The following is a 21,267-nucleotide window of genomic DNA, read 5'->3' on the forward strand; positions in this document are numbered from 1 at the left end:
GTGTTCCACTTTATTATGCAGATCATCATTTTCAAGCAATATGGTAAAGAAAAAGGGACTTTCTGCTGATGAAAAGCATGAAATAGTTGAATGCCTTGGTCTAGGTATGAAAACCTTCGATATTTCATGAAAGATTAAGTGTAATCATCATACTGATAAGAGATTTGTGGATGATTCAGAGCACACTCCGTTTTGTGCATATAAAGGCACAATATGGACGGTTTCTGCCAGACAAACACATCAGATTAGGAGAACAGATGCCACAAACCAGCATACAGGTATTTGAAGCTGCTGGTGTCTCTGGAGTCTCCCGAACATCAAGGCTGCAGTTGTGCATAAACCTTCTATCCGGGCCTCCCCTAAACGGTTAATTGAATGTTCATGAACAGAAACGGCTGCAGTGGCTCAGAAATACATGAGGACTCATTTTCAAACAGTTTTGTTCACTGATGAGGCCGTGTAGCCCTGGATGGTCAACTCAATGGAGTAGTGAATGGTTGGTGAATGGCCACAATGTCCCAACAAGGCTGTGACGTCAGTAAGGAGGTGGCGGAGTCATGTTTTGGGCCAGAGTCATGGGGAGAGAGCTGGTCGGCCTCTTTAGGCCCTTTTAGGCTTCCTGAAGGTGTGAAAAATATGTGGAGTTTCTGACTGACCACTGTCTTCTATGCTACAAAAAGAAGAGCCGTGCTTTCCCGAACAAAATCCTCTTCATGCATGACAACGCACCATGTCATACTGTAAAGAAAACCTCTGCATCAGTGGCTGCTATGGGCATAAAAGGAGAGAAACTCATGATGTGGACCCCCTCCTCCCCTGACTTCAACCCTATTGAGAACATTTGGAGCCTCAACAAAAAAAACTTCTATGAGGGTGGGAGGCAGTTTTCATCCAAACAGCAGCTCTGGGAGGCTATTCTAACATCCTGCAAAGAAATCCAAGCAGAAACTGTCCAAAAACTTACAATTTTAAGGGATATAAGAATTTTGAAGCTGCTATCACACAAGGGCTCCTATGTTAAAATATAACTTGACCTGTTAATATTTTTTTGATTGAAATAGCTTTTGATTTCAGTAAATCTGACCTCCTAATGCTACAAATACAACAAATGACCATTTTTCAGTTAATTACAAGCTTTAAAATGCATTGAAACGATGACTTGCATAATAACTTGGAACAGTGGATTTTGAGGTTTTTACTATATTTATTTTTGAAAAAAATACTGTTATCACTAGGAATTTTTTTCCACCACATTTAAATGATCATCTACCAGGTAAAGACTTGAAAATTATGCTGACTCTCATTTGAGTTGACAATTTAGAAAATCTTACAAAAATGTCATTTGCATAATAATTTGGAACGCAGTGTATATATCCCATAAGCTTCTGCACCATGAGGTGCACTTTGCAACTTTTTATGTAAAAAAGTGGATATTAGTATTTGACCTTTCAGTGACCCATAGGCTGCTTGGGTGATTAACGTATTGCCTTTACTTAACTTCGAAAACTTACCAGAAACACTAAAAAAACTGTTATAATATTGATACTGAAGCATCATAGCGAAAGCGAAGTCGCCAAGCTAACCACCCATTCATTAATATTAACTTTTATTTATTTATTTTTCACATTAAAAGTTGCATAGTGCACCTTTAATTGTAGGTCAGCAATTCTCACCTTGTGTAGGTCAGGACTAAAATGTCTATTATTATTATATATTATTATTATTATTGTTTAGTTATAGGTGATTTTTGCACATAGGGAAAATAGCCCCTCCCTGAGAATAAGTCACATTACATTAAGATTATACAGTCTGTAAAATACATGTAGCATACAAGCTGGGAGTAAATACATCTTATTTGTTTCTTGTCAGACCAATGTAGAGGAAAACAGAAGCCATGCTATTGTTTGTTTGTCCTCTCTGTAAAAGCACTTGTATTGAAATATCAATACATTTGCATGCGCTGAGCCTTGTGTAAGGCTCTACTGTCGTCATTCTGACTGGGATGATTTGCAGGTATTCGCACCAGTATGACTCAGTGTATAATATAGTGGTATTGGAGCTTGTGCTTCAGCTGCCTCACTGCCTTCCTCTCACCACTCAGCACTGCCCTGCCGCTGGATTAACGTATCCAGAACACACTATAATTAGCATTCCAAACTCATATTAGAGCCGAAAATCTGTGAGCTCCTTCCAGTCATTACGTTTAGAGCAAATGCCATGTTACTTTCAAAATGCACTTGTTATCTGGAGAAATCTAAAAGCCAAATGATTAATCTATTTATAATCTCAATCTCCCAATTTCGACAGATTTGTTCTGAGCTGTACACGTGTATTGATTGCATGATGCCTTCTGTAGCCAGAGATTTTGCTTTTGAAATAAAATAAAAAGTTAAAATGTATAAATTGTGTTGTTTTTGTGGGGGTGTTTTAAGTACATGACAGTGTGGCAATACTTTGTGTTCTGTGATCTACTTTGTATCCAGAAATTAGATTCCTTCAAAACCAGACACAGAGGTTTTAGCAAGGTCAAAAAGCACACATACTTCAAAGGTGAACATGTCGGCTCTTATAAGGAACTTTTATGACACTGTAAATGTGTAACAGAGTCTTGGTAAAGAATGACTGAGGCTGAAGACATGAGCAGTGACTGAGAAGGAGGGTGGACCCGTGCACTCACACCAGGCCACCCACAATCACAGAGCAACACTCACAAAGAAAAGCAGGTGAAGGTGAGTTCATTTTCGTACCAACTGCGTTTAAACTGATTTTACTGTCGCTTTGATTTCTACCTATTTCACTTTCATTGTTTAGCTTGTGCATCCTCAGGTTCATTCTGTATAATCTGTGGGCCACGTCCTTCGTAGCTTACCACCACTAAGTATGGAGTAAATGAGTATTTGTCTCTTGTGAAGCGCTTTGGGTGGTGTTATTAGTGCAATACAAAAAGATATTCCTTTCTCTTCAGTCTGTGCCATATCACCCTGAGCTTCCCATAACATTCTGTTCCCCCTCACCTTTCCTTAAGGGAGTATGTAGGTCAAATGTGTTATTTTACTGTAAACCGACAGAGGATTGACTTCATATGAGGTTGTGATGTACAATACACCGAGCGCCACCTCATAACATATTTGACCTTTCAAGTACCACAAGTCCCAGATCAAGATCAAATCGGGACTAAACCGGTCTAAAATACATCGAAATTGGATAAATTATGTCTAAACTACAAGTGCATATGTCTAAACCAGCAGCGAACAACAACAACAAACGTTAATGGATTTCTAAAGCAAACAAGTACTTTTAAAATTGTAGATGACAGTGTGGCTGTGCACTTACAAAGCCGAAGCACCACCAGTTGTACACATACCACAGTTTGAGAAACACTGTAGTGCATCAAAAAGGTTTCTCAATGAATACATACAGCGCATTCAAAATAAGCATTTCTGCCATGGTGCAGATTCTGTCTTGCACTGGCAGTGTTTTCAGTCAGATTCCGACACATCTGTTAAAAGTTTCCCTTTGTTCTGTTGTTGGCTGAAGTCAGCGTCCCATGGTTTACCTCCCCGAACAGCATTAATGTTTTACCATCTCATTTACACTTTGAAGAAATAATTCTTATTCTTCCTAACCTTGTCTAGCGTGATCAAGGTCCAAGGTTAATGAGTACTGGAGGTGTATTTTATTAATAAGTAACTATCTGTTATGGCCCATGTTCACAAACCATTCAACTCAAAGGGCGTGTATTCAAAAGAGAAATCTAAAAAGAAACCCTGATAAAGGACATGGACTGTTTCAAGTTAAGGCCTTCAGTTCTTTAATGTTTGCATCGTGGAGAAATTGGGGGCCATTAGATAAACCAATCACTTTGCATCATTGAAGCGAATGAAACGGAAAGACAAACAAAATGCTTAATCACAATGAGGTCGAACAAATACTCAAATACAAACTTTATTCCTCAAAGCACAAATTGTTAAAGGTTATTTTGAGTTGACTTTGGTAAACAGTTTATTAGATGGATGCATATCACTCTCTCCACAAAGCTAGAAGGTCCCAGATTTGATGCCAATGTTAAATGGTCAAATTTCTCCATTATAAGACAATAAAAAGTACCTTATCCCCAAGTACCCCCAGTAGTTCTTTCCCACAATACTTCCTACTAATTCAACCACAACTGCTTCTTATTATGCTGCTTTTGAGCAATCTTTTCATCGTGATTGTTTTTTTTCTTCTACAGCAAAAACAAGGAACAAACCATCATGTCTTCTCCACAAGGTAAATAACGCATTGACGTAACAGCCGGAAATCAAAATAAGCCTCCACACCACTGCGCATACTTTTGTTAAAAATTATTATTATTTTTCTTCACAGCCGCAGATGTTGACCCTGATGCAGACTTTGTGTACGGTAAGTAAGGGACATCCCAGTGGTATAGCTGATAATGCCATAAATGTTGTCTCATTTATTGTCTTTTATATGTGTTATTATAGATTATTATACTCTGAGGGTTGGAGGTCTGGCGTTTGCTGGAATCATAGTCTTTCTTTCCGTCATTTTGCTGGCAGGTAATGTAAAAGCTAATATTATTCTGATTATAGTTATGATGATGATTGTTATTACTACTCCTCAACTACTATTACTACTACCACCACTTTTCTCTGATTTGTGTTGTCTGAACTTCTTTCTCCTCAAGGAAACAAGCTTCTCAACTGTGGCAAGTCCAAGGTAAGTGTCATGAAAAAGTGAAAGCATGACTTTACAGGGACCCCTTCTGGCCAAAATAAATGTAAATATAACATTTAAAAGATTTTTTTCAGCTTTTTGACTAAACTTTCCGTTTTTTGTTTTTTTTTCTGCATAGCCAAGACACGTGGAAGAAGACTGAAACAAGTGCATCTGCGTTCAGCATCAACCCAATGGATTAAATCATTTGTAAAAAAAAAAAAAAAAAACATGTATGGAATTTGTTTAATAAAATATGATATCTGACTGTCTGTCTGATATATTGATAATAATGATAATAACGTTGATAATAACAATAATAATAATAATAATAATAATAATAATAATAATAATAATAATAATAATAATAATAATAATAATAATAATAATAATAATAATAATAATAATAATACAATATCTACTATGGTTACTTCAAGACACCCTCTCACCCCCTCGCTCACACTATGTTTCACAAATTAAACAAAGTGTCGACTTGAAATATCGTGGTACCTAGTTCCATGCGTGGTACTAACACCATTTTCCACAAGATGGCGGTATAGGCCCTACAGGCAGGACCAAGGTGCACACGTGCTCAGCTCGAACCCGACTCCTCCAGTTTTTAGAGCCAGGAGACTCTTCAATGGCAAGAAAAAAAAAACCTTGAAGGCTGGTAGGAATTTGTGATAGCTTAATTACTGCGTGGATTTACTTAATTTTGAATTGTTCTATTATTGTTATTGCACTTGCATCTTTTTTTTTGTTAAAAAACGAGTCACTCACTCACCACACTCGGGATCGCCCTGTTTTGCATCACCACTTGAGAGCCACGCGGCGTAATCTGAGCGCGGCATCATACTGTATTTTCAACATCGCTGCAGAATGACAAAGCGCATTAATCATTCCGCCAGAAAACAGCGCCTGATTAATTATCCCTGAATAAATAAGTCGTTACGGGCAGAGACAGGAGCTGTCGACTGGCTCACTCCCCAGGACCCCCCACCCTCACTCCACTTGCTTTCTCTATCATCCAGGATCAAGATGTTTGTTTGAAAAATACTGAAACGCACATCAACAGTGCAGCGGGCAGGACCGGCCGGGTCCCTCAGTGTCCACACCAGCCTCTTCACATGGCGGTTGCTGTTGAGGTAAGCATGAGAGGCAATGTGTCCCACGGTTCACTGAAGCTGATAACATCGCTGAAGTAGCACATAAACACACGGGGCAGGTGTGAGAGGCCGGGACAGTTGCTGTTCCCAGAAGCCGTTTGGCCATTATGAACATAACTGTCGACTTACTTCGTTAAAGTGGTAGCAGTGGAAGGACTTAAAGCACTCTATTCTCTATTTCTTAGACTGGACTTTGATCAAAATAACCATATTAAAAATTATCAGATGAGAAAAATCAATTGAAGTGTATTAAGTACCCACATTTAAGAAGTATTTCAATCAGATGCAATTAGTTAAAAGTTAAATGGGAGTTACCTTGATGCAGATATGAGCAGATCAATAGAAGAGACTGAATCTGAGGCTGTCGTTTTTTGATGTCATTCAAGTTTAACTACATTACTGTATCTTTTATATTAAAGGTGCATTATGCAGCTTTTTATGTGGAAAAAAAAGTTGACATTTGTGCGTATTTGACTTTGTAGTGACCCAGTGGTTGTATAAGTGGTCAGCATGGCGCCTTTACTTTCCACCATAGTGGTCTCTAGGATGCTCCAGGACCAATTATTTGGAAGGTTTTCCCTGCTGACGGAGCCTCTCAGGAGAAAACCTACAAAACAATTGATCCTGGAGCGTTGTAGGGGCCACTGTGAGCGAAAGTAAAGGCGCCAGGCTGACCACTCATACAGCCACTGGGTCACTACAAGGTCAAATACACACAAATATCAACTTATTTTGTTTTCTTTTTTGAATATTTTAAGATCCTGCAGGTCTCTCTTCATGCATGACAGAACTGAAGTCGCCTAAATTCAAATTACTTATTTATTTAAATTCAAGGTTCAAAAATACCATGGAGTCAAAAGATACCTGCTCTAAAATGATGAGAAGTAAAAGTAACAATATTAATTTAAAAATTTACCATAAAAATACCTAAAATTGGAACATAAATTAAGTAAACTAACAAAGTACTTTCAAATAAGGTCTTGTTGAAGATGCACATATGGAGTAATTTATGTGCACAACGTTTTTAAACCAAACTTTATGAAGGTGATGGACCCAGGGGTGAGGGATATGGCAAAAAAATATATATATATTATTGATAATTCACAATTCATGTGCACTTAGTATTGTTATTTTGCCTTTAAGAGTTAAGTAAAGCTATGTGTAGCTTCTAAAAGTTCATGCTTCACTTTTATTGGTTAAGTTTGGCCGTCACTCACTCAAAACATGAACATAAAACTGACCAAGTTTTTGGAGTCGCAGGGATCAGATCCTGATTAGTTTTTATCACCATATCATCCCGACCTCTGTCGCAACAGAGAAAATAATGACCATAAATGCTAGGCTTTTATTGTTATTTTCTTGCAAGTCCATAAGATCACCCTGTAGAGAAGTCATGTACTGTATAAAACAGAACAGCAAGGCCTACTGGTTGTAAAAGCAGTAACATGTCAAATAAATTGAGACAGAGGCAGCAAAAGTGTCAAAAGATAAATTATAAACACAGGATTATTGCAATAATGATAACACGGCATGTTCCATTATACTGTATGACAAAATAATGTTATTTTTTTCATCAAATCAGGACCAAAACACGGCTAAAATGAAACTGAATCATGACTTAAAGGTACACTGCGTAACATTTTGGACTATATTGATGTGGCAAAACAAAAACATGCTCCTAATGACCAGCTCAACACAGAAAATGCTCTTACTGCAGTTTGTAATAAAAGAGTGGATTTGGATAAAAAACTAACCTGTTTAAATCTCAAATTTTACTGCCTTTCGTCACATCTCCATGGAGACGAGCTGGAGATGTAGCCACTCCCTCTAAAGTTTACAGTCATGTCTTAGGAGCGGTGAGCCTCATAAATGTTTGTTTGTACATTTATGAGGCACTTTTCAATGATGAAAATATCTGTCATAAGATAAATGCTTTATTTCAATTTTATTTAATGGGTAAAATTGGCTTTTAAGTGAACATTTGCACATTTTAAAGTTACCATGTGTTTTTGTTTTCGGTTGCACAAAGTTTGTAAATCTACCAGACGAAGACTTTTGCAACTTTTAACAATATATTGTTGCTTCTTATATTCTGGAACACTACATACAATTAAAAAGCCAATTGGGCTAAAATTGTACTGGAAAACGACTGAAGTTACTCTATGGGGTCATTAATCTTAATCTAATAAAGAAAAACTCATCAGATATTCAACTTGACATATCTGTGATGAAATGATAAAAAAAACAAAGCTTTATGCATTCTTTAGATTCATATTAAGTCTTTTCCTCAGTGTTTGTGTTCTGTCCACAGTTTAGTGTGCAGGTTGGGTGAATGAGGAAACACCAATACATAGACTGGACACTACTGATCCACAGGTGCTCCCGGGGTTTGCAGTCCTCGAATGCTGCATTGTGCTTTTTAAATGATAACATCTTTAATTGTGACCACTGGGTGTCACTAGATATCTCTGATCATTATCACTGTACCTTCCTCAGCCATTTTCCCCTATTCAAATTAAAACATGCATAATAAACTCAGATCTTGCACCAAACCATCCAAGGCAACCATCCGCGCTATGCGTTGGAAAGTCTTGTCAAAATATGAGGAGAACTCGGATTTCACGCCCAGTTCAAAAACAACATCGAATCTTTGGGTTGGTCCCACAGAGGACACCTCCAGTGGCAGCCATCTTGGAACTGGCGATATTGCAACTGGCACGGCATGTTTTTGTCTGCGGCGGGCATCCTTTCAATTTGAGACCAACGCAAAAAAAAACTCTACACCTATTTGCTCCAGCTTTCGATCTATTCCACCCCGACCTTGCTGCGGCGCGCCTTCCCAACCATGCAAATAGGCTCATTTACCAAAAGGGGAAAAAAACAAATGAGAGGGAAAAATGGAGAGTTGAACAACCAGTCAAAAAAGGGTCCCTCCCTATGTGCACCTCCTCTGCCTCCTGCCCCATCCCTTCCTACCCTGCCCAGCTCATTTGAATAAATTAACACTCCCTGATGTCTTTTGTCTATGCACACGCACGCTCATGAGAAATACATGTATGCAGGCAGTCACATCATAGAGCAGGAAATGTACACATGCTTAACCATGCTCTCTTGTGATTTAACAAAACACTCAAATGTGGCAACTTTAATGCTCTGGTAGCTATAGGCTGTTGCAGAATTCCTTGTACTTTATAGTATTTTTTACTTTTGTGCAAAACTAGCAGGGCATTGTTACACATTATACAAATCAGATTGATATGTTGAATCTTGGCTTATCTTAAATCTTTTAGACACTGCTGTATTTTGAGCAACTCGGCTTTCAGGCTTGATTTCTTTGCTTAGTAACATGCCCGCCTTCACTCAAGAGCTGGACCTCAGCCACTACTCAAGCTGGTTGTGCGCAGTACTGGATGCATTATCTCTAATATGATCCTTGTATGTCAGGCCTGAGGGGGAACTCTGATTGTCTGAGCATTAACATCCACATTAACTTATTCGCTTCATCACTCTTCAAGTCTGCCTGGCTCCTCCCTCTTCTCATGCTTCCTTACTCACTCTTCCTGTTCTTCTTCCCTATCCAGGCAACCGGGGATGGTAGAAGTCACATGGTTCTGCACTGTTGGTGTTAGCTGGTCAGATAGATACCAGGGTCGGTCTCTCGGTGGCTCTCCTCTTCCTCTGGTCTGGCTGGCCCTCCCTGGCTGTCAGGGCCCATGACTATCACTTGCTGACATATAGTACAACCTGCTTTGTGCCGTCAAGCCCACTCACATCAGCTCCCTAACCAGCTCAAACCCAAACACACACACACACACACACACACACTGCGCGCTACTGTAAAGGGCTGCGGCGCAGAGTGGAGCTGCCCTGTGTGAAGCTGAATGTCAAGTATCAGGAGATAGTATGAATGAAAAAAAAAAGAAAATGTTCTAAACAAAGTTGTGTTCCTGGGATATTTCAATTTCAAAATGTGTTCAGAGTTTCGTGGGTCTGTGGGTCTGTGTGAGAGGGGTATGTGGGTTCCACCTGTTACATAATGAAACACTGTGCTGCTTCTCACTGAGGACAAAAAACAGCTAGAGCCCAGTGCTATAGGCTCTACAAACAAGTCGCATAAATATGAAGAGCAGACTGTATAGTTTTACATCCTTAACTGTGGATGCGGTGAATAGTTGGCAGTTTCACGTTGAGCTTCATCCATGTCATGGGACAAAAAGCACTGAACACAGAGCCAAACGTAGATTTGCAAGTAAAATAAGCTCATGCGCACACTCAACGGCTGTAATTTTTACGCGCAAGAACATGGACTCAAAACCAAGGCATCATCCAAGTTGCGCGTGTGAACCGAGCGACGGTACCAATACTTTCGCAGTGACTTCGCGCCCGCGTGTCTGTGGCGCTGGGCTCAACTCTCCGGCATCACGGGGGACCGGGGGTGGAGCCACGGCAGCTTGTCCCGGTAAGGGGAGGAGAGAAGAGGGGCAGAGGCGGTACTTTGTTTTCCGCGGCTCGTTTCGCGGCGCTGGAGATTGCGGGACCAGGGCTGGAGAGACAGCCGGGGAGCATCAGCGCATCCAGTCCAGCACAGCCCTCTCTCGCCTGGACCGACCCCCCTCCCCTGTTATGTGCACTCTTTTGGGGGACTGCACAACATTCCTATGAAATACAACTGCTTTTAATGGCATGTGGCTTGTAACTTTACTTCTGCTGTATTCTTTACAAAAAGGTAGGTGGGACCTGCTCTTTCTCAAACGCATTAAAGACTAGTTGTGTTTGAGACTGATGTTAAAGTTAAACTCAGTTGAATCTAAACTTTTCAGGCGTTTGAAACAATATTTGGGCGTGCGCAATCAGCCTCCTTGATGGTTTCTGAATTTCTATGGCTTCCAGTGATCAGCCAATAATGTCATTTAAAACTATCACACACGTCTGATCCATAATCGACTGTGGATTCTTCAGCTTGCAGAGAATACAGTGTGTGTTTTTACAGAAAAGGGTTTGGGAGCGGGAAGTCGGAGATATTTGCATTTTGCATAATGAATGTGTGAGATGTCGTGAATGTGGAGGCTTGCTGAATAGAAGGAGAGGCTGATAAGGATCTGCTGGCGCGCACGGAAAAGACTGGCGACCCCGTGCACTGACTTTGGCCATAAGTCGACTGTTTATCCTGAGAAAAACTTACAAGTTTCAACAAACTTTAACAGGTTTGGAAACATTCGTGTCCAAATAACCTGTCAAGTGAAGTCAACCGAAATGCCTCTCCAAAAATTGACAAGGCATCGAGTTTTTGAAAAAATATCAAATCAAACATTTTAAATAGGTTATAAGCAGGCATGTGAAGAGCGTGCATGCGATGTGAGAGATGGGTGAAAGGCGTGTGGAATGATGGCTGGGATCCTGAGCTCTGCTTGGCTTTTAATTTAGAGATAATGTGCCCCAATTGGATACTTAAAGACCTGGTCGTATATTACAGCTGATTTACTTGATTAAAATGTTGTAAGTCAGTGTGTGGCGCATATAGTCGGTTGTTATCTTGCTCGGTCTAATTATTCATCCACCATTTTCTGTGGCACCAGATTGCACTGATTGGCTTCGCTCTAAATACTGCGGATGAGGGAGAAGTGTTCATTTTGCCCTAGAATATTGTCTCCCTGTCGTTTGTTAAACAAATTATTCAGAAAATCTTTCATGTCTGCCTTTACATCTTCAAGTTCATCAATATAATGTATTATAAAGCTTGTTTGAACACTTGTATGTGGCTGTGACGCCCTGATCGTTGCGCTTGGCCTTGGCAGTGCCCTCTGCCAGTCTGCAGTTGTTTTTGTTCTTTGTAAGTGAATTAGGAGATACATTTTATTTGAAGCATGGATACTGAATATTTGACTTTCCTGTGAATAAGTAGGCTAACATTTAGATAAATGTGTGTTGTTAGGGAGGCTTTGGGACTGCAAACAGTCAGTGAGGTGGAAAGAGTGCATGAGATGGGCGAGATAACTGCAGGAAACAAACTTTCATTTTCCATCGGTTTTTGAACGCCTAATCCCGCTCACGTTACATTTGTGAGCTCCATTTCTTTGTGTCTCATTATGGTGACTGATTAACAAGCCACAGTTTAATAATTTCTTTTTTTTAAAGTTAATTTTAACGCGTAAAGGCTGCCCAGTTGTCATGTTCGCACATGCATTGTACTGCTGCGCAATTTCTGACCACATATAGCTGTAGGGGAACAGTCCTGACTTCATCATTATGTTGAACAGATGCTTGTCTCATGAAAATCGAACCTGGTACAAAATGTGTCTTTATTTTCGGGTCTTAATCGTCACATTGAGTGATTAGTGAGACTCTGTTGCTGCGCATTGACTGCACAAGAGCACACCTGCCCCCCACAAGCGCGCGAAAGAGGGGGGAAATACAGTCATCCTTCTTTATCATGCCTTCGGAGTCTTGTCGTTTCATAGAAGGCAAATGTAACTCAACAGAGAACTGAATGAAATCCTTTAGGCCTCGCAGGCCACACACAGGCCCAAAGAATCTTAACGTTTTATAGCCGCAAAAGGGAGAACGCCGCACATCTCGACAGGGGACACCCTCTCCTTTTTTCTCCGATAATCTGAAGAATAAAGTATACATTTAGGGAGAAACATATCTCACGAGTGATTGGCTCTGAGTGAGACAGAGCAAGGCTATAATTATTTCTTCAATTAATTTAAGTCTGGTTTGATCCAGCTCCAGACATCGGGCCTTTCGCCACACTGAACATGTGTGTGCTGTTTAATTTTACAATACAATGTACAACAAAATGACTATGACGATGCTGAGACTTGATGGTTTTAAATTGTGCATCCTGTCTTCTCTGCTGTAAAGGATGATGCACTTGTTCATGATCAATTTGAATCAATTGGTGTAAACTAAATTACAGTCTGAGCAATAGAAATAGAACCTTTCGTAAAATATGCCCATCAATGAGATAGTGTACAATAGCGACATTTACGCACGTAGCTTTCCGTAATTTTCAAGTTACACTCAAGTTGTGTTCGGCTTGTCTGATTCTGTCTCGTCTTTTTTTACGTTGCTAATGCACGCATGCGCATTTCCTTGAACGCTTGCCTTAAATTGTTGTCGCTGAGGATCCGTGTAAGTTTGTGTTTATCCTGCTCTGAAACAGAGACAAGTTGCGCAATTGCTCCAGCGTGCGCATACCACAGATACTACATTGTCTAGTGAAGGATTACTTTCAGCTTTTAGCTCCTATAGTATTTCTTCATAGGATTTCAACTTTCTTTCAAGTTAAGCCACAGAATATCTTGCTCCATATTCGCTTTGTCATTTCCGTATGTTCAATGGAATCACTAAAGTAATAGTTGAAGCATCAAACTAACTTCGTGCCCTTCTTCACACTTATAGAAGCCTCATTCTGGCAAATACACTTCTAGACCTAATTGCTTTCCCCCCTGTAATAGATTATAAATAAAATACATTGTTTTACATTATCAGCATTTAAAATATCAGCTTGCTACAATAAATATACACCAGGCAACAGTATGTGCATCTAAAAAGTTTAATATGTGTGTGAACTGATGCAGGAGAAGGGGATTTATTGCTCTGTTTTCCTAAGCACGTGAGGGTATGAATCTGTGTGTCTCTGAATGAATAGATGAGACAGAAAAAGCTGCATTATACACAGCAGATCACCATAGGCAATATCCTTGCTTCATAGCATATTCATACTCCATTTTCAGATCCACTTCAACAAGTCTGCAGCCAAGAAATAAGAGACATAACACAAAGCAGAGAAGGAAATCAGTGAAACGGGAAAGAGTAAATGCAAAACAAACAAAAAGAAAAGAAAAAAAAGTACTTCTGACATTACCACCAACAGCTGTCCTGAGCTATTGGTGGTAAGTAGAATTCTAGCTTTGGTATTTTGATAAATGGAGTAATGTGTTTGTGCTTTGGGTAAAAGTAAATATCCTTTATGTTGCTTTGACGGTGGTGGACCGTTAGTGTCCGTATACTGTTTGCTTATATGCCTAATTATGGTCAGATTGAGTAAGAAGTAACAGTACAGTACAACAAAATCAATTTGGTCCTAGAGCAACTTTGTTATTTGTTTGACGCAAAAATAAATAAATACAATGTTTGTTCTGATATTGTGTGTTTAGTAATGGTGGTCTGCTCTTCTCTCTGGAACATGTTATGGTGCTCTCCATGGTGCTGAAAGTGCAAATCCTTCAGACGTGCTGCTACATGATTGACACAGATTTAAATAATAGAATGGATTGAACTTGACCTGAATTTAGTTTTTTGAACACTGAGGATCTGCTCCAGTTTTGCTTGTAGGATTGTACTGTGCCAACAATTTATCATTCAACTATAGACTATAGGCTATAGACAAGAGCGCAACCTGTCATTTAATACCAACTGCTCTTTACCTTCTGATCTCACAGCACCTGCCCCGTCCTGAGACAGGCTTCTTGCTCTCTTTCCCAGATAAGCATAAGAAATGAAGTTAGTAATTGGCTACACACAGCACAGTGATTACAGTTTTCTGTTAAATGTAAAAGGAGATTATGTGAGTTTAACTCTGTGGGTTTGGCATACAAGCTCATTGACTATTCAAGAGAATGTCTCTCACTAATAATGATCAGTTTATATGAATGCACTGGTGACACACAATTGAAACAAAGGTTACATAAATGTTTTGTTCAAAGAAACTGAACTGCCACTTCAAAATGTTACAGTAATACAGCCATCCCAACACTGGCCTTATATAATTTTTTATGATTTTATTATTTTCATTTGAGGGTCGGTGATGTGACGTCTAATGTTGTCGGTGAAACCTTAATTAATTTGTGCTTGCTGACAAGCCCTCTTCCCCAGTACATGAGCATTAAAGAGATAGGGCTAATTCAGGCTTTGTTGACATAATCCAGAAAAAGGGATTAATTAAGTACCATTGTCTGAAAAGAATTTTCTGTGGCTCAGGGCACAGTGTCTTCCCTTGGCCCTTAGCCAAGCTGAGCTCAGCACTTCTTAATACTCCTCTACATCCCCCATGCCTTCTTAACCCCAGTGAACACATGCACAAGCCCACTGTTCCCTAATGTGCTGCTCTAAAGGGGACCAGAGAGGATAGAGATCCTGCAATTATGACGATGTTCCCATCTCTGACACTTAATCTGTGACAAATATTAAAAGGACTTGATTAAGTGGGTCAAAAACCACATAAAAAGCATAAATGTATTCCGACCAAGGCCTCTGTTTAAACACGTTGTTATGAACAGAATAAGAGAGATGTGTATTTTATTGAGACACGTGACCCTCCCTTCCTCCTACTGAGGGTGCACAGTAGTGAAGGGCTCCCTGGACACATATTTGATTAGTCAGATTGTGTTAATGCACATGTAATAAGATGGATAGCTGCCACTGCAAAGTTTTTTATATAGAGTAACACAGGAGTACAGTAGGTTCAGCTGTTCCCCTGATGTGAGGAACTCAAACATATTGTATCAGCGATAATCGGAGTCTTTATGTATTTGACATTCAGGTATTGAACTGACACCTTTCACCAAACTAAATCCTGTTTTCTGTCTTTTATCAACAGTCAAGAGTGAGGATGTTGTTTCTACGCGACTGTACTTTGTGAACGCCTCCCTGCAGCGGGTGACCTTCTCCAGCTCGGTGGGGGTGTCCCTGCCCTGCCCTGCGGGCGGCGCCCCCCATGCCGTCCTGCGTTGGTACCTGGCTGCCGGAGACGACATTTACGACGTACCCCATATCCGCCATGTGCATGCCAACGGCACCCTCCAGCTCTACTCCTTCTCCCCCTCTGCCTATAACAGCATTATTCACGACAACGAGTACTTCTGCACTGCTGAGAACCAGGCAGGCAAGATCCGCAGCCCCAGCATCCACGTCAAAGCAGGTGAGAAACCAGATACCCTTTGTGAGTGGATGGGGCTCTGATTTGATTATTTATTTCCCTTGTATTTATATTGTATATATTTGGCAGTGACTGTACAAGAAAACATTTCCACCAACTGGGAGATCAATGAAATGTACATAAAGCTTCTAGCCACAGGCTAATTTGCAGCCCCCAAGCACCTTTTGCAACTGATAATTGTTAAATTGATAAAGTGCCAAAAAACTCACTAAATAAGAAAATTAAATTGCTAATGTTGAGAGTTTTATGTAGAATGTATTGGAGTATTTCACATTAAAAAGGGGCCATGCGAATCAGTATACAACTAATGTAGATAATAAATATGGTTGCCAACTATGATCGTAATATCAATTTATTTATTTATTACATTTTTGGTGGTCAGACGCATCATATAATTCTACTGATATTGGAGCAATTGTAACTTTGGTTTAAAAATGCTCTCAGGGGCAGCATCACACTCCTAAAGCTTTCCTCCAGTGGAGGATCTCGTTGTCACTCGCAGTAGGACATTTGAGTGACCTGCATTCCTCCCAAGGTCAAAACTGTAAAGTTGTGACATTGTCCTTTCTGAGATGTTTTAGACACTAAATACTCACATATACACCTCACAGTCACCTATTTGAGTGTTCATATGTAAATGAATGTATCCATAGTGTGGTATTGACACAGAGACGTATATCTACACACAAACAAGCTCACTATGCACACCAGCCTGTTCACAGCTCATGCCAGCAAGCCTCCTGTCTCCCAGTCTCTCCATCTGTCCATGGACTGGAAAGTCCCCTAACCACACGCACACTTACACACAGTTACACACACTTACACACAACCATTTTAGTCAGGCTTGCTCTTTGTGTTTAGTTGCCAGCTCTTTGTCAGAGTGTTTGGCAGGAAACATTTTGGAGAGTCAGCTACAGACATGGAAAGATGTGCAGAAAATGATGAAAAAAGTAGTTGTTTGGGTCATGTTGCTGCGGATGGACATTTTTACTGTCCCAGTGAGATCCTAACCTCATCTTGTGTTTCATAAGAGAGAAGGTATTTTAAGTTATTTTGATTTTATTTGCACCAACACTTTTACAATCGCACCCATCTGGCCAGCGTGGTTCCCAGTGGAGGACAGCCCCTCCAGCATCAGAGTGACCTTCTAGCCGGCCTCAATGCTGGGATGACCTTCTCTCCTCAAATAATTACAACAATTAATCAATTAAATGCTGAGGCAACCACAACTCCACAGCTCCATAAGCACGCCTGACTCACGCATGTGTGTGCACCTCATTACCCCACAGTCCCACACAGCCCCGCCGTTGCCATGGGCGACAGAGGCGTGAGCGCTAGGGTGTGGCATGCCCCGTCTCAGGTGGTGCGGGCGAATGATGACAGCTGACAGCGCGCAGTGTGGCTCCCCCAAAATGAAGCCCCTCCCCCATCCCTCCTGCCTTTCGTCTGCTTCTCCCTTCTCTTCACATCTTTACATCTCTCAGTCCTCCCCCTCTTTCTCACCCTTTTCCATGCATGCTGATTATGGTCCAGTAATAGCAGCAGCACCTTTCTGGATGGCTCTACAATTTTAAAAGACATTAAGCCGGCTGTTTTTCTGGGTTTTGGCATTTTTTACCAGCTTCAAACTTTGAGTTAATTATTATTATTATTATTATTATTATTATTATTATTATTATTATTATTATTATTATTATTATTATTATTATTATTATTATTATTATTATTATTATTATTATTATTATTATTATTATTAATAAACTACATGTATACAACAAACCTTTCAGTCAATGAATCAGGCTTTTTATTTAATTATTTATGAGTGAGCCCCACTGTTTTCATGTTTTTCATGAGGCTGCTCTGATCAGATGCATTTAGTGGATAAATAGTCTGTATCTGAATGATTGTTTGAATAATTATGATTTAATTGGAGTCCTTTTTGTCATTGTCATGAACTCTTAGCCTCATACATGGAGTGAAACACCTGACCTGACAAGCCACACTGAAACAATAACATTTTCAAGACATGGAAGTCTGATTTTATTTTTGGAAACCCTGTGGAAAGTAAAAACTGCATACTCAAAAGGCGTGGCATCTGCTCACGCTAAAACTACAGGTGTCCAGATCCTTGCTCCTAGTACCCCGTGGTATTTAGGCTCTTATCGTTACTATAGAAATCGGTCTCCTTGACTTTCTCAATTTGCAGTATCTCCCCTATCAGATTCAAGCAAAATTAATTGAAGTTTTTTTTTTTTCTCTGATGTTTGTTCCTCTCTGTGTTTTGTGGCTCCTGTTATGAATAAGTAAATGCAGTATTTGGTTTCCCTGTCGTTAATTATTGAAGTGACAGTGATACAGGACTTGCCTCCCAGTGCGCCCAGTGCACCAGACCCCGTGTTTTAGCTCGTTCCTAGGCAACCAGTCTGCATATAGTCAGGCATCAGTAACATCCTAATGATTCTGCCGCACATGCGATGGGGGAGTGCAATTTACACTCAAATCAGTTGCACAACCATTTGCATCCTGTTAAAAAGCTTACAAGGAATATTTCTTTTTTTTCCTTCTTTTTTCCCCCCTGTCACTACTTCAGTAATATGTGAGAGGACAAATGTGTGGCGTTTGACAATGCTATCACCGCAGTTGTTTAGAAATGTGTCAATTATACACATTTTGCATTAGGCCTGTACAAAGATCCTCTCTGATTTTAGGGATTTTTAGGGATTTTGTTTGTGGGCTGCCTGCCACATCATTGTTGTTTTGTTGACTGGGCAGATGATTGTTTTTTTTATTGTGCCTAAGAGATTTTAACATGGACACGGCACAATATATCACATAAATTAGCGTTTTTTTCTTGCTAACACAACCTAAAACAAAAATGTGCAAAAATAACTTTAATTGTAGTCCTATTTTGGTCTTCTTTTTTATTTATTTATTTTTTATTGTTGTCATGGCTTATTACAATATTGCAAGAATATTGTTGCCTATCAAATTTATCCTTTTTTCCTCATTGTTTTATTTCTCAAAGACTGGTACAGACACAGGTTTATCTCACATTACTGGATGAAAGGCCCAACACAAACCTTGTACTGGATCAGACCTATGTCGTACTGAACTCTTTCTATCCAACACAAGAATGACATGACAGAAGATCAATATGCAGACTTCAATAAGTTTAAATATAAGGTAGAGCGAACCAGCGGTGACCTTATAGCGTGTTGAGACTGACATATAGCACCAAACCTTTACAAGCCGTCAAGCTGATTTTAAACACTCTATGAAAACCTCATTGGGCTTTGGGGATTTACTCGACTATTGACAAGTGGCAGTGGGGTCAGTCAGGGAGTTAATAAATGATTGAAACAATTGACTCAGCCACAAGAGCCGAGCCTCTTCCGTCAATGCGATCTATTGATCTGCAGGTACATTGAGACTCTTTCAAAGAAAAATAAATAAAACAAAGACTTTGTTGTAGTCATGATAAGAAAACGTACTGACCAATAAAGGCAGTTGTGTCAGATAACCAAAGTGATGTGCCTCTGGAGAATATACCGTAGCCTTTTTGCTGGTAATTGGTTCACAAAGTAGCTTTATAAAAAAGGGATGAACCCCACATAACTCCCAAAAGCCATATTCACATTAGAACCAAGCAATGAATCAAATTTTGATTTCAATTACATTTACCTAACAAACCTTGCATAATTGCTGCTGTAAGTCTGTCTAAAACTGTGTTGGAAAACAGAAAAAATCGATCTAATGACAAAAGTTTCCGACAAGGACTTGGTCACCACTTTCTGTGACTTTTTGGTGGCAGTTCTTCTGAACAAGGACAATGGGCTTGGTTTTGTTGGATTGCAGTGACAGCGGTGGGTGGCATCAAGCTTTATTAATGACAAGGGGAACTGGCCTTCAGGCAAGGTGTTAATTATATAATGGAAGAGCAGGGGAAGGTGGCAACCACAATGGAAGCAACATCCTGAGAGTGCATTGTGTATTTTACATTTATTTACATGTATCTTTAAAGGAGGCCTTTATTATTGCCACAATCTGTTCAAAAATACATTTACATTAGGTGCATGTTTTTAAATGTATTGGCAAATTAAATGGTTGGCATTGTGAGCCAACTACCCACCCTTTCTAAAACAAAACTGGTTTAGGAATCGGCTTGTCAGCTAATGTCAGTGTGTCCGGACAACTGTAAAGGTAATCTGTTTTTTTTTTCCATCATTAGGCTATATGTCTTAATCGCGGCTCTTTATATACTCTGGCACCCATTCACAGTAGAGTGCACTACATGCCATGAACAGAGAGTGTGTTTTTGATGCCCTGCGCCTGTTTGTGACAGTTCTGTTAGCCAAGAGCGGCCCTCTACTCCTTCCCGTCTCATAGCATCTGGAGCCTTGTTCTTTAAAAGGCCAATGGCCACTCACAGTGTATCCCCTTCAGCCAAGCTCCAAGTCAGCCCTTCTTACAGTCATTGCCTAATCTCTGAGCTGGTGGCTTTTCAACAATGAAATGTTTGTTTTAAGTACTGGCACTGGGTCAGGGCCAAACCTTTCAAAAAATGTGCAACTGTTAGTGTGAAATAAACTATATTTATTTATTTCATCCTATAAATGCAATGTTTTAATATAAACAAAGCTCCTCAATGTTTTATATTGTGTCTTCAGGTATCTTTTCATTCTATGCTTAATGACAAAATTAGTTTAAAATGTATTGTTATTTATTTGAGCTTTCAGAATCTAAGTTTTCTCTGGAGTCCTAGCCCCAGAGAGGGACGGTGGCGCCTTTCTGTGTGGAGTTTGCATGTTCACCCTGTGTCTGTGTAGGTTTCCCCCGAGTCCTACGGTTTAAAACATGTACAATAAGGATGAATGAGGTGTGTGTGTGTGTGTGTGTGTGCATGAATGAATGGTGGTCGGCGCAGATGCGTGCAGTCACCCTGCAGTTTACCCCAGGGGAAACTGTAGCTACAGACATGGTTTACCACCACGGTGCGAGGAGTGACTGAAGAGCAAATCTCCGACACTGTGTGAAGCACTTTGGGTGACTTGTGTCATTTGAAAAGTGCTATGCAAATAAGCTACCATTCCATTTTTTGATATAAAAAAATTCAGATATCTTTCCTCTTGTACTTGTGTATCTTTGCAAGGAACAAATAGCAAACACATATTTGGTTGTGCTCTATTGTTTTGTACCTAGTTTTTACATTGTACTATTGTACATTTTCTGCAGTGTTCAGGGAGCCCTACACAGTCCGCGTGGCTGACCAGCGCTCCATGCGAGGAAATGTCGCCGTGTTCAAGTGCCTCATCCCCTCAGCCGTCCAGGAGTACGTCAGTGTTGTTTCCTGGGAGAAAGACACCGTCTCCATTGTCCCAGGTAAGAAACTCAGCAACTACACAACATTTAAAGAGCCGAGGAAGAATGATTCATCTTGCCTGG

At 40.0% G+C, this 21,267-nt stretch overlaps 1 protein-coding gene and 1 long non-coding RNA gene across 4 annotated transcripts in view; both read left to right on the forward strand.

The window, feature by feature from the left end:
• The first annotated feature begins 4,229 nt into the window (after positions 1-4,229).
• On the forward strand, positions 4,230-4,909 carry LOC306977838. Its single transcript, XR_013793863.1, has 5 exons — positions 4,230-4,269; positions 4,366-4,401; positions 4,485-4,559; positions 4,688-4,719; positions 4,856-4,909. It is a non-coding gene; the product is annotated as an uncharacterized lncRNA (long non-coding RNA).
• A 5,444-nt stretch (positions 4,910-10,353) lies between these two features.
• The window catches only part of dscaml1 (Down syndrome cell adhesion molecule like 1), a 73,789-nt gene continuing 62,875 nt past the window's right edge, over positions 10,354-21,267 (forward strand). For 2 of the 3 annotated variants that reach the window (XM_079556126.1, XM_079556127.1), the window contains exons 1-3: positions 10,383-10,608; positions 15,487-15,807; positions 21,058-21,204. In XM_079556126.1, the coding sequence (XP_079412252.1) occupies positions 10,566-10,608; positions 15,487-15,807; positions 21,058-21,204 (511 nt within the window). In that variant the 5' untranslated portion in view covers positions 10,383-10,565. Of the gene's footprint in view, positions 10,609-15,486; positions 15,808-21,057; positions 21,205-21,267 lie in introns of all 3 variants that reach the window. The other variant, XR_013792864.1, reaches the window with a different exon arrangement.

The sequence above is a fragment of the Gobius niger genome (assembly GCF_951799975.1).
Source record: "Gobius niger genome assembly, chromosome: 1".
NCBI lineage: Eukaryota > Metazoa > Chordata > Actinopteri > Gobiiformes > Gobiidae > Gobius > Gobius niger.